At 49.9% G+C, this 14,121-nt stretch overlaps 2 protein-coding genes across 4 annotated transcripts in view; both read left to right on the forward strand.

Annotated features, from left to right (window-relative positions):
* The window catches only part of Psen1 (presenilin 1), a 43,449-nt gene extending 41,339 nt beyond the window's left edge, over positions 1-2,110 (forward strand). Inside the window, exon 12 of one of the 2 annotated variants that reach the window (XM_036206117.1) lies at positions 948-2,110. In XM_036206117.1, the coding sequence (XP_036062010.1) occupies positions 948-1,103 (156 nt within the window). In that variant the 3' untranslated portion in view covers positions 1,104-2,110. Of the gene's footprint in view, positions 1-899 lie in introns of both variants that reach the window. The other variant, XM_036206118.1, reaches the window with a different exon arrangement.
* Positions 2,111-10,285: 8,175 nt separating this feature from the next.
* Papln (papilin, proteoglycan like sulfated glycoprotein) overlaps positions 10,286-14,121 on the forward strand; it is a 31,049-nt gene continuing 27,213 nt past the window's right edge. For both annotated transcript variants that reach the window (XM_036206346.1, XM_036206347.1), the window contains exons 1-2: positions 10,286-10,356; positions 12,727-12,786. In XM_036206346.1, coding sequence (XP_036062239.1) covers positions 12,733-12,786 — 54 coding nt within the window. In that variant the 5' untranslated portion in view covers positions 10,286-10,356; positions 12,727-12,732. The remainder of the gene's footprint in view (positions 10,357-12,726; positions 12,787-14,121) is intronic.

Below are 14,121 nucleotides of genomic sequence, written 5' to 3' on the forward strand. Positions count from 1 at the left end.
GTGCTTTTCCACTGATGCTCAGTCTGCAGCAGGCCTGCTTTGGGCAGCAGGTGTGGAGCAAGAGAGGCTAGCCCAGTGCATGATCCCATCGTGCTTATAATGCCTGTGGCTTTCAAAACAGAAAGCTGGGTGTGTTGCTATACACCTTTAATCCTGATATTCTGGAGGCAAAGACGGGTGGATCTCTGCCTAGTAAAATTCTAGGTTACATAGTGAGATCCTGTCCCCAAAACAAAATCTGACTTACTAATAATGAAAAAATATTTCTTACTGCTTAGAGTTGAGATGTATAGTTAAGTTGCTAGAGTGCCTGTCTAGCATATACAGTGCCCTGCACTCAGTCCCTGATCACATAAAACAGGCATGATGGCACATTCCAGCACTGTGGAGACAGAAGGAGAAGGACCAGAAGTTCAAGGTTATTCTTAGCTGTATGGGAATTTGAGCTCCACCCCTCACCCTCAGCATACATATGATGGTCTAAAAAAGAAATTCTATTTAATTCAGGTATTGTGCACACTTATGGCCTGGCACTTAGGAGGCTGAGGCAGGAGGATATACAGTTTGAGGCCAGTCTGGGGTGTGTATATAAATGAACAAAAAAAGCAGCAACTGCATTTTCATAGAGGGCTACATCTCCAGCACAGACTGGTCCCTTCCACCCCCTCCCACCCCCTCCCATTTCCCCTTTCCTCCCTTTTTCTTGAACCAATGTTCACTGTGTTGCCTAGGCTGGTCTCAAGCTTCTGGGCTCAGGTAATCCTGCCTCAGCCTCCTCAGTAGCTGCCATGTGCTATCAGGTCCAGTTCCAGAAGCTACATTTTTCTTTCATGACTCTAGATTTCATGAAACGTCTGTTGTAAAAGTTAAGCCTGAGAGAGTGCATGTGTGCTCAACAGCTCTGTGTGACATGCTGACGGTCCTGGGTGCACCCTCCGTCCCCACAGGGCCTGTGCCTTACGTTACTACTACTCGCCATCTTCAAGAAGGCGCTGCCAGCTCTTCCCATCTCCATCACCTTCGGGCTGGTTTTCTACTTCGCCACAGATTATCTTGTGCAGCCCTTCATGGACCAGCTTGCATTCCATCAATTTTATATCTAGCACATCTACAGTTAGAACCCATGGATGTTTCCTCTTTGATGATTAAATACCTGAGGAGGACAGAAGTGACTTCTCCATGTCCTCTCTAATGACGTCAGGACTCCAGTGGACTTAGGCAGCTTCCTTCCAAGTTTCCCTGGCCAGCTGCACTGTTGGACTTTGGAAGGAGGTGTCTACAGAAAACGGTTTTCAACATTCATCATTAGGTGGACAGATGTCCCTCAGTGCAGCAATACCAGATTTGAGGGACAAGGACCAGAAAACGCACTGCGCCAAGAAGTTGTACTCTGCCAGCAGCATGACCCTGGGGCACGAGATTCTACCAATCCTGGGAATTCTCGGGAGGCCAAACAGAACTTCCGTCATCACACCATGTTGGAAATAAAACATGTATTAGCTGAACCCTGCACTCACTGTCCAGGAGGTTCTGTGAGGAGGTGGCACCGGGTCTAGGCCTCACTCTGAGGCTCTTTGCTGCCTGCTTGTAAGTTTTAAGTATGGACACCACCCCAAAAGCCCCCATTTCTGTCACATGAGTGGCTTTGGCCATTTCTGTCTCAAGCACTGACACTCATGATTGTCTGTGGTTATCATTTCTTCCCAAGGCCAGTCTGGATGTGTTTGAGGTTGCTTTATCCTGAGAATCATAACCCCGGGTTCCAAAGTTTATAATTTCTAGAAATGATGGAACTTGTTCAACAGTCCCCTGTCATCCTTAAGTCAATTCTGGATTTTCCACAGTTTCCACGTTTTCAGACATACTTGCAAGCTTACTTTTGCTCCGGATGCTTCCTCTCCCTTCCCCTCCCTTGTCCCCACAGCAGTTCTCTTTGACAGCAGACAAGGCAGCTCTGGGGGGCAGCAAGTGACCCTGATAACCCAGAGTCACATCCTCATCTGATGCAAATAATACATTTTGGAATCAGTGCCACAGCCTGCCTGTCGTGACTCCTCAGGTGGCAAATAGGATGTGTGCCCAAAGAATTAAAGCGTAAAGTGGCTGGTGAAATGCTCTGTCCTGGCTTTTCTTTCATCACTGCAGCCCACTGTCAGGGTCAGAACTTAAACCAGGGGCTGGTGTATAACTCAGTGATAGAAGTTTGTCTAACAAGACCCTGGGTTCAATCCCCAGCATGGGGGAAAAAATAAAACTAGAGTTTGAATTATTGTCCAATGCTGGTAGCTTGTCAGTTCATGAACCATTTGTGTCTGTACCAAAGCAAGAATCTGGAGAAGAGCTGGTTCTTGGCTAGCTATGGGAGACCCTGGAGTCACCTGGAGCTGCCCAGAGCAGGGCCTCCCACAGCCGTGGGGCAGTGTGCTGACCACACAGGCCGGTGTGAAGGGCCAGGTGTGCTCTCAGGAACCTCAGGAGCGACCGTTGTGTGAAGTGGGCAGTGGCCGTGCTGCGGAGGTTACAGGTGAGCTCGGGTGCTGTGGGTCGGTCGGTCGGTCAGGCGGCATGCACAGACTGAGTAGGAGTTCCCAGTGCATGTGGCAGCTGCCTCAGCCAGGAAACGGGCTGGGAAACGTCAGAAACCTTGATGTGGCTCAAGAAAGGAGGCCGGCTGGCTCTCTCCCACCCAGACTAGCCTATGAACCAGTCTGGGCTTCTCTTTAGAGATTTGGGGCCACACAATAGTACTGGGTGTGTGTGTGTGTGTGTGTGTGTGTGTGTGTGTGTGTGTGTGTGTGTGTGTGTAAGAAAGAGAAGAGAGAGAGACAGAGGCAGACACAGACTGTTGAACAAACCTGGGGTTTGGGGCGTGCTAGCAAGTGCTCCACTAATGAGCTACACTTCACTGGGTCCGGGATAATCCTAGGAAGAATTTGACTCCAGGAGTCAGGCCTAATAACCCCTCACTGCTGAGGTGGAGATAGGTGGCTCCCTGGGCTTGCTGGCCAGCTAGCCCAGCCTCATGAGGTCTAGGCAATGAAAGACCCTGTGTCAGAAGGCAAGGTGACACTCCTGAGGAGCAGTAACCATACATATTCACACGGAATAGAGGAGCTGAGGGCGTAGCTCTTTGGTAAAGCATGATGCCCTCAGCATCCTCGGGGACCTGGGTTCAGTTCCCTGCCGTATTTAAAGACTATAAGCCCAGACAGGCTCATCTCAGCTGGTGAAGAGCAGGGAAATAAGCCACATAGGGAAGGGGGCTTGTGGTGGAAGGTTCTGTCCTTTTTGTTACTGTGCACTCATGCCATGGCCCACATGTGGAGGTCAGAGATGAGACCTGTGTTGTCAGCTCTCTCCACATTTACATGGATCCTGAGGGTCAACTCGGGTCACCAAGGGCACTCTAGACAAGAACCCCTAACCTGCCCAACCATCTCACTAGCCCCGAGTACAGAATGGAAGTTATCACGCCTTCTGATTCAGAGCACTTTTGCAAGCTCTGGACTAGAGCAGTTTCTGTAAGGGTCCCAAGTGTGTGGTGTCTTTCATGACGAGGGTACAGGCTGCGTTTGTGTGCGAGGCCACAAGCCAAGCCACACCTGGGATAAAGCCACTGAACCCAGCCTGCTCGCTTAGTGGGAAAATAGTGGGAATAGTAGCTGCAGAGCTAGGGTCTGATGCCTGCAGGACACAGGGCATTTATGAGCAGAGTGTCAGCTGCAGGTGCGAGCCAGCTAGGAGTTGCCTGGAGAGGAAGGGCTCTTTCCTGTTTTGATCCTGCTGTGTTAGATAGAGGAGTCCTAGGGGTAGAGCTTTTGCTGTCAGTGACTAAATTTCTCCAAGGGGGGCAGGGGAGACAGAGCAAAGGACAACAGCCAAAAGCAGTCTATTGGGCTTGCTCATGCTCCTGAGGTCAAAGGTTCTCTCCTCCCACCAGAGGGGTTTCAGGAATTGAACTCAGATCCTCAGGCTTGGAGGCACGTGTTTTTACCCACTGAGCCATCTGGCTGGCCCTGTGTACATTCTTGATCCTCTTTGTTGAACTGCCAAATGAAGTCTTCCAAGGTCAGGCTTCTAAAGGAAGTCTCTGCCTCTGACCCCCAGAGCCAGGCTTTGCAGTTGTGACCGTTTGTGTCCTAACCCCCCCGAAGAAAAGCTGAGAGACCGGCATTGTTCAATCTCCTGTGTGCCTGGCATGGTGCGGGAGGCTAAGGCTGCAAAGAGGAGCAGAGTCCTGCTTGCCCTCTTTCCTCCCTCCACTTTGCCCCCATTTCCTGTTCCTTCCTTTTCCCCTTTCTGCAAGAAAACCCCAGACTATCCTCAGACTCTTTTATGTAGCTGAGGACCATCTGCTCCCACCTCCCTAGAGCTGGGATCACCCACATGCACCACTGCGCCCAGTTGACTGTGCTGGGGATCGAACCTGGGCTGTCTGTGTGCATGCTAGGCAAGCACTCTACCAATTGAGCTTTATCCTCAGACCCCGTACAACGTTTTGACTTCTCTTAACTACTTTGGTCGGTGACCATGAGGTTTTCAAAAGGAATGTTAGAAGATTACTTCATTCCTTCAAAAACAAAACAAAACAAAACAAAAAACATCCTTTCAGTGAGACACCCACACACACACACACACACACATACACACACTCCCATCTCTCCTCACTCCCAGTGGGTCCTTAATGCTGAATTTGAGGATAGCTTGGAAACTGGATATTTGCTTGCACCCTTAGGATGGAAATAATGTCATAATTTGATGAGAAGTTAGAGTCCAAAAGCAATCCTGAGGTCTTCTCATGTCCTTAGATTATTCAGGCATGGGCAGTTTAAGAAAAAGAAAAAGAGACACTGCTTTCCATTCTCCCATCCCTCGTTGATAGTGGGCTAGATACCCACAGGCTGCCACTTCTCAGGGTCTCTGCACCTCCTCAGTCTCCTCATCTGAGAGGAAACCCCAATTTGCATATTGCAAAGCACATCTGGTGCTGACATTCCTTGATCGTCAAAGCCATTTCCAGGATTTTGGGGTAGCGACTATGCCTCTCCTTAGATGCAGGGGCTCCTCTGGCCCTGCAGTGTAGCCTTAGCACTTGCACAGCAGGAAGGCTTTCTCTGGAAGCACTTCTAGTCAAATGCAGAGTAGCAGGTGTCATTTACTCTCACTGCCTAGCTTCTGCTACTATGGGTATTACTTCGTACATAACTGACGGTGCATGTCCAGCGTTTTAAATAAACATCTTTCAAAATCTTGGTAAGATACAATTTTGATAGATGGTTGCAGACTTCCTTCCTGTATCTGTCAAGTGAATAAAGAATGCAAGAGCCTGGTGGTGCTAGTTTTCTTCTGGGAACATTGATGTGGAAGCCTGTGCACTGGGTCATAGACACCAAGACACTTGGGAACATCTGCTCTCCCATCTGTTTCTAACTGCTGTTCATGGTTCTGTATTATGAATCTGTGGTTCAATCACAGACCAAATATTTGAAAAAGGAAATGGCATTTGTACCAAACACACAGAATCCTTCCTCTTGTCATCTAACTGAAACCACATTTATTTTCAGTCTGTATTCCAAATAACCCAAAGCTGGCCATGGTACACACCTGTACACTCAGCACTCAGGAAGTTGAGCAAGAGGATCGCTATGGGTTCAAGGCCAGGCTACATAATGAGACATTGCCTAACGGAAAAAAAAGAAGTAACACACCTGGTAGTTGTGGTACACGCCTTTAACCCAGCACTTGGGAGGAAGAGGCAGGAGGATCTCTGAGTTCAAGGCCAGCCTGATCTACAGAGTGAGTTCCAGGACAGCCAGTGCTACACAGAGAACCCTGTCTTGAAAAACCAAAATAACAAAAAATAACTCCATTAGATCATTAGAGATGATCTAAAGTGTGTACAGGAGGATCTCTATGAGTTCCCGGCCAGCCTGGTCTACATCGTGAGTTCCAGGCCAGCCAAGGATATGTAGTGTAGTGAGACTGTTGAGAAGCGGGGAGGGGAATTGCTACGCAGCTAAACTAATGGGAAATGTACTGTTGCTTTCACTAGGCGGTAGCGCACCCTACTTCTCTCTCTGTCCTGAAACTAAAACATTTCCATTTCCAAGCTATGAGTAAATAGATGATGGGGGCCTGGTACTGTGGCTCAGTAGGTGAAGGTGCAAACCTGACGAATTTGGTTTCTGGAACCCACTTGGGCACCTGTGGTCACACCCATAAATAAATAACAATATGTCATTAGTTCCAGGGTAGGAACAGCCACAGCTTGCCATTGTCTTCAAAAGGAACAGCTAAGAGGTAGAGCCAGGTGTGATAGTGCACACTGTAATGCCAACATTAAGGAGACAGAGGCAGGAGGGTCAACTTAAGTTCAAGGCCAGCTAGACTACACACATACATAGCAAGAACCTGTCTCAAAAAACAATAGGTGAACGGCCAGTCATGCCAACAGCCCGAAGCATCTGGAATCTGAACATTCACTCCTGTGAGAAATGGAGTGTTTTAGTTAGAGTTCCTATTGCTATGAAGAGACACCATGACTACAACAACTCTTAGAAAGAAAATATTTAATTGGGGCAGCTTCCAGTTTCAGAGGTTTAGTCCATTATCACCATGGTGGGACATGGCGGCATGCAGGCAGACATGGTGCTGGAGGAGCTGAGACTCCTACATCTTGATATGCAGGCAACAGGAAGTGGTCAGTGTCACTGGTTATAGCTTTAGCATAGGAGACCCCAAAACCCACCCCCACAGTGGCACACTTCCTCCAACAAGGCCACACCTCCTAATAGTGCCACTCCCTTTGGGGGCCATTTTCTTTCAAACCACCACATGGAGGCATCATTTGTGTTCATGAATCTTAGAGGTGGCGTTTCTGTATTCTGCTCGAGGCTCCTGGCTTGTGTGCCTCAGCTGGAAGCAGTTTCTGAATGTTAGGAGCCCTGCGTGGGTGCTCAGAGCAGTGAGAAGGTGGATGGAGCCAAGCTGATCACAAGCCTGCATTTCCCCCGTCACTGTTCTGTCAGCCAACCCCACACCCTATCTTGACTCAGGATCTGGCTATAAGGAAAGGTTTCTCCAGACCTCTGCACACGCACTGTGGTGCACAAAGACATTACTCAACAATACTACAGATTTAAATACGAAAGAAACAAAGTGGCCGGGGCAGGATGGCTCTGGCTAAGAGCTCACAAAGCTCTTGGAACAGGTCTGAGTTTGGTTCCCAGCACCCACATGGTAGCTCAAATCATCTGTCACTTCCATTCCAGGGACTCCTGACCTCGGCATCAGGTATGTACGTCATACACAGACATACATCAGGCAAAACACTCGTATACATAAATCTAAAGAAGTTTTTTAGATACACATTTATGGAGAGAGCAAGCAAGAGAGTTACTGTTTTTTCTTTCTTTTTGAGAAAGGAGCTTAGTATATGGACCTGACTGATTTGAAACTCACTTTGTAGACCAGACTCACAGAGATCTGCTTTCATCTGCCTCCTAAATGCTGGGATTAAAAGCATGTGCCACCAGGCCCAACACACATACATATGTATGTGTGTATGTGTGTGTATGTATGTATGTGTGTATGTATGTGTATGTATGTATGTGTGTATGTATGTATGTGTGTATGTATGTGTGTGTGTATGTATGTGTACACACACACACATTTAATTTAAGGAACTGGTGGGGAGCAGCACAGTGTTGGCTTACGTAAATTAGGCAGAAATCCAGGAGGGAGGGATCCACAAAAGATGAGGTTTAAAAATTTGTTTTACCAGATATGGCACACACTTTTTATCTCAGCAGAGCCAAAGACAGGCAGATCTCTGTGAGTTTGAGTCAGCTTGGTCTACATAGTGAGTTCTAGGCCAGACTGTTATGTAGTGAGGCCTTGTCATAAAAAATATTTATTAGATTTATACACGTGTGGTGTGTGTGTGTGTGTGTGTGTGTACTGGTGCTCTTGGTCATGAGCCATCTCATCTCCAGCTCTGGTCTTGGCTTTTGAGACATGGCTTTACTATGTAGCCCAGGCTGGCCTCATAAGCAGTGGGATAACAGACATGAATAACTATGCCTGGCATGTTTTTGAGTTTAGGCTTGATGTGATGGTAAAGGAGCCTACCACTAAACTTGGCAGCATCCTGAGTTTGGTCTGTATGGTGGAGGAGACCATTTGACTCCAGCAAATGGTCCTCTGACTGCCTCACGCTGAGATTCTGCATCCCCCACTCCCCACAGAATAAATTTTAAAAATGGTACTGGAGAGCTTTCCCAGTGGTTAAGAGCACTTGTTGCTCTTCCAGAACACCTGAGTTTGGTTCTCAGCACCCACACGGCAGCTCACAAGCAGCTGTAACTCCAGTCCTAGGGAATCCAGTGCCCTCTTTCGGCCTCTGTGGGCACCAGTCACCCAAGTAGTATACAGACATGTATGCAGGCAGGTAAAACAGTCGTGCACGTGAAAAGTAAATGAAGCAGTAAGAAATTATTTAGGAGAAGACCACAGGCCAGGCATGGGCATGCACACCTTTAATCCCAGCACTTAAGGAGGCAGAGGTAGGCAGATCTCTTGAGTTTAAAGCCACCCTGGTTCACAGCGAGAGTTCCAGGCTAGCCAGGGCTACACAGAGACAGGATACCCTGTCTAAAAAAAAAAAAAAAATCTGAAAAGGTTGCCATGAACAGAGATTCAATGAACATGGCTATGTCTGTGGCATACAATACCTTAACCTAGTAAGAATTACAACAGACTAAACAATTTTAAAGATTCTATACAGCTTTGGAACATTCATCTCATCACACTCCATTAACTTAAGGGAAAGATCGAAGGGCTGGGGAGATGGCTTTGAAGTTAAGAACACTTGCTGTGCAAGCTTGATGTCATGAGTTCAAATCCCCAGAACCCACATACAAATCCAGACATGGACACATGCTCCTGGAATGCCATCAATGGGGAGGAGGGGCAAAGGGCGGACAGACAAGTGTGCTGATCACCAGCCTAGCCCCTATTCCATGAAAGACCCTGCTCCAAGGGAACAAGGTAGAGGGTGGCAGAGTGGGACACCTGACGTCCTCCCCACACGTGCCCAGTGTATTAGGATGGCTGGCCAGTGAGCTCCTGGGGCCTGTGTCTTCAGCCTCCAGCACTGGGCTTAGCAGCACACGCCACACACAGTACTTTGCCTACTGAGCCATCCCCCCACCCCCCAACCCTAGTTCAGTATTTTTCCTTTACAAACTTTAGAGAACATGAGGAGGGGAGCTTGAGTAGCAATCTCAAGGTTATCTCAAGGTCATAAAGACTGAATTTAGAGCCGGGTGGTAGTGGCACATGCCTGTAATCCCAGCACTCAGGGAGGCAGAGGCAGGCAGATCTCTGTGAGTTCAAGGCCAGCCTGGTCTACAGAGCTAGTCCAGGACAGGCTCCAAAGCTACAGAGAAACCCTGTCTCGAAAAACAAAACAAAACAAAACAAACAAACAAACGCCAAACAAAAACCAAAACTGCAGCAGCTAGGCTCGGTAAAGGAGTGAGTAGGGAGGCCTCCAATTATGGTATGTAAAGAGGTGGTTTTGTTTGTTTGTTTTCAAGACAGGGTTTCTCTGTGTAGCTCTGGCTGTGCTGGAGCTCACTCTGTAGACCAGGCTGGCCTCGAACTCACAGAGATCCACCTGCCTCTGCCTCCCAAGTGCTGGGATTAAAGGCCACCATGCTTGACATAGAAAAAGTTTTAAGAATTGAGTAGAGGCTGGAGAAGTTTGGTGTGGGGGGGAGGGGGGCGGGGAGGGGGAGGGGCGGTTGTAAATTCAAAATGATGGAAAGTGATGGAGAAAGCTCTCTCTCTCTCTCTCTCTCTCTCTCTCTCTCTCTCTCTCTCTCTCTGTGTGTGTGTGTGTGTGTGTGTGTGTAAACTGTTTGTAGCCGAAGTATGGAATTCAGAAGGCGGCTGAACATTCAGGTGTGTCAGTATGGGGCAGGTGTAGTGAAGGAGGGGTTTTGGCAAAGATCTGGAGGGCTTGGGCAAGGGGAAGTGGGACTGAAAGGTGGCTGGCACAGACCCAAGGCCCGGAGCCCACAGAGTTGAGAATAAGCAAAGCCTTGGCAGGAACCCAAGAAGAGGAAGCGCGGGGCAATCCTGGGTACCCGGGGCCTCTCGGTAGGGGCACTGTGCTCCTTCAGGGATTGGAGGTGGGTGTCAGCAGATTGGGTGGGGGAAGATGGGGCGGGGAGGAAACCAGCCAGCAGCTGGGAGATAAAGTCCAACCTCCCCTGGCTTTCGTTGGTCGGTCCCGGAGAGGTTGACCCAGTCTGGGCACCGAGGAGGCGGCTCCCGGGCTCCGCGAGACAGGTAGGAAGGCAAGCGGGTGTCTTGGGCAGGCCACGCTCCGGGCATCTGGTAGGCATCTGCCCCTCCTGGCTCGGGTAGGTCGCGGTGGCGTGGAAGCCCCCTTCTCCGGCTGTGCGGTGGACGAGGGGTTCCACGGAGGAGGATCTCAGCTCCCCGCCGCGTCGGGCCGGGTGCTCAGGTTCCCCCTGCCCACGCTTTCGGACTGCTCATGTCCTGGAACAGCAGACCCCCTGTCCCCGTGCACAGTCCAGGCCAAGCCTGCAGACCCAGCGCACCCCCTGGGGACCTGCGGCAGAGACCAGCCACAGCCAGCACCTGCCAGGCACCCAGGCCTCCCCCCACCCGGGATCCGCCCCTCAGTGCCTCTGGGGGCCACACAGCGCCACCCCGGGGCGGGGACGCCAGGTTTGGAGAGTCCGTCCTGCAGGACTCAGGCAGAAGTGGCTTTGATTTGAGAGAAGGAAAAATTGTTAAGTTCTCGGTGACTTTGGAATCAGGCACCGGTCACAGGCTTGGGAAGCGCCTGCAGTGAGTGGAACTCTCTCTGGCCAAGCTCACCCAAGCTAGTCCGACGGGGAAGCCTCACTCACCTCCCCGCCCACTCACCAGCCCTGGATCACAGCTGCACCCACATCCCCTCTTCTGTGCACTTGAACCACCCAGGAATCTCTGCTGATAAGAATGACTGACTTGCTGTTTGTGCCAAATTAACCGGGGCTTGCTTCCATACATGTCCTGGGGTGAACTGCTGAACGTGGCTTTTGTATGCTGTACTTCATCCCTATAAAATGACCGCAAGTCGTTTTATTCTAAAAGAATTCAGAACACCGGGAATAACAGATTTTTAATAATATTAAACATACCTGCCAGCGCTTGTTCAGTGTTCTGTACTGAACTGCACGTTGCTTACGTGTCTCTGATACAGAGACATGTGCACACATGTACGCACTCCCCGCCCTGCGCACGCACCTAGTTCACACATGCTCATACTACTACCATGAATGCACAAGTGCACACCCTGCCACAACTCTAAGTTCGCGGGTGCACACACTCATTATGAAGACTGGGAAGGAAGCCCTCCTGTGCAAGACAAGGATTGGCTGGTGTTTAAAACAGGAAATGTGTGTGTGTGTGTGTGTGTGTGTGTGTGTGTGTGTGTAAGAAAGAGAGAGAACAAGAGACAAGAGAATATGGCAGAAGGGGGTGCTAGGGATCTGAATCAGGGTCTCAGCATCGTTAAGTGTGAGCTACATCCCAAGACCTGCACTTAAATTTTATTTTTTTATTTATTTATTTTAGCTGAGGATCGAACCCAGGGCCTTGTGCTTGCTAGGCAAGCGCTCTACCACTGAGCTAAATCCCCAACGCTGCACTTAAATTTTAAAAGCAGTTGAATTTGGAGTGGGTCTTTTTGCCTAGACTGGCCTTGAACTGCTGGACTCTAGTGGTATTCTTGCCTCAGCCTCCCAGTAGTCGGGGCTACAAGGTACACACTCTACACCACACCTGGATAAGCAATTGAATTATTATTATTATTTTGGTTGGTTCTTTTCCAGACAGGGTTTCTCTGTGTAGCCCGAGCCGTTCTGGATCTAACTCAGTAGACCACCGCCCGGCACAATTGAATTTTTAAACTATCCCCAGACACGATTTTCCCCGGATGTTTTCTTTCTGGTGAGCCTGGGAGGATGGCCCTGTCAGTGAAAAGCAACACTTGCTCTACAAGCATGCAGACCCGAAGCCAGATCCCTAGAACTCAGGTGAAGTTGCTGCTGCAGCACGCTCTGTAACCTCAGCCCTGGGGGGATGGGAGCGGAGGTGGATCCCTCCAGCCCATTGGCCAGTCAGCCTAGCAGAAAAAGCTGAACTGAGTTGAGAGAGACATTGTCTCAAAGAATACCCTGGAGAGCAGCTGAGGAAGACAGCCACGATCAACCCTCTGGTCTTCACACGCCTGCATATACGCATGAAAGCGCACACATATGTTCTTACACACCCTTATTTTGGGTGATGAAAACTGACAGCAAATCATTTTTTATTAGTTGTTTTTAAATGGGATAAAATTGGCCTTTTAATTTCTTACTCAGTTTAAAGGTCTGGTTACTTTGATTCCCTGCTCACTCCGTTCTTCAACAATATTTTAAACCCTTCTTTCCCCCTCTGGAACCCCACAAGAAGTTGTTCCTCTGCTTCTGCCTGCTGCGGACCAAGCCTTCTTTCGCGTGAGTTGTGCGACATGTCTAGTGAGCACCGTGGTGCTCCCAGCAGACCCGGTCTCCCTGGGAGGACCATCCCACCCACATAGCAGGAGCCACCACTCTGGACAGCTGTGGTGGCCCTTCTGGCTCTAACCCATGGTTTCTCCTGCAGGCAGAGATGCGGCTGTTCCTTCTCATGGTCCTGCTGCTGGCCTCCACTCCGGGGTCTTGGGTGAGTGCAACCCCCATCGGGCCCCGGGAGGCTCCTTTGGGAGAGGTGGGGGAGGGGCCAGAGGTGAGCAGTCAGTGCTGGGAAGACTGCAGCTCTCCAGCTCATTCACAAGCCAGGGCACCGTGGAGGTCCGCCTGGGGTGCTTAGCTTCCTAGCGGAGCCATCTGAAGGCATGGCAAGAATGGGTACAGTCCACTGGGCCTGGCTAATGCCACAAAACACTTACCATGGCTCCTCCCTTTTAAAGAGAGAAGACCCATAGGTGTACTGCTCTTGGACCAGCCCACCAAACTCCTGCCTGAAGGAGATGGCTAGAATGTTCCCTAATGTGATTAAATCGCTAGCCACCCACAGAATCAGCTTAATGGTCCAAGGAATTTATTTGGGAGTTAATTCACAACCATGGGAGATTTATCGGAGGGTCCAGAAAAGCTGAGCTATGACCCACACTGAACGGCTTGGTCCAAGATTTCAGCATCCAAACTACGAGGTAGCCAAGAGAGAGCTGCATACGTGCATCCCAGGTCTTAAGTATCCCCCGCCCAAAGCCACATCCCAGGGCCATGTACCTCAAGGTCATAGGGAGATGTAACTGTTACTGGGGCTTGAGGGCATGGCTCAAACAGCTGTCCACTACAGTTCCCCCTCTCTTTCTGAGGTTCAGTCGGCAGCTACGAGGTCCATGGGTCTATTGCGCACTTGAAATGTGGCTAGCACACCTCAGGAGCTTTTGATGTTGGTCTGAGCTTAATTTGAACTACAGGTGCCTGTGGCTATCAGGTCAGTACAAATCTAGAGGGAGGGTTCTGGAAGCTGAGTGGTGATCAGGTAGCTGTTTCATGAGGGAGCTTAAGGGACATGACTTCTTGGAGTCCTAAGAGGGTGGAGGCAGAGGGTCTGCAGAGGTGGGTGTTGAGCGGAACAGAGAGCACAGAGGCAGCCAGGTCCCATTCTACCCTGAAATCTCTGCACCAGGAAGACCAGAGCCCTGCCCACCCCCAAGAAGACCCAAATGAGAGAGGAAGGGGCTAGGATGGCTGCCCTGGGAAGGAAACGGGGCGGTGCCGCCTCTGTGGTAATATGGGTGGAGAGTGAGGAATGCAGGCAAGGGTGGGTGTCAGTGGTAGGCACTGGGCAGCCCCCCAAAGCTCATTCTCTGACACACAGGCATACCCTTCCTCAGTTCCTTTTCACATGCCACCTGGGCCAGCCCTTGCTCCCTAGATTCCGCTCTGAGGTTCTCTAGCACATGCTGGTGACTTATAGCTGCAGGCAGGTGAAGGCCTGGGTGGAGGGGTTTCCATGACTGCTCAAAACCCCAGGGTGAAATCCCAC

The sequence above is a fragment of the Onychomys torridus genome, chromosome 14, assembly GCF_903995425.1.
Source record: "Onychomys torridus chromosome 14, mOncTor1.1, whole genome shotgun sequence".
Lineage (NCBI taxonomy): Eukaryota > Metazoa > Chordata > Mammalia > Rodentia > Cricetidae > Onychomys > Onychomys torridus.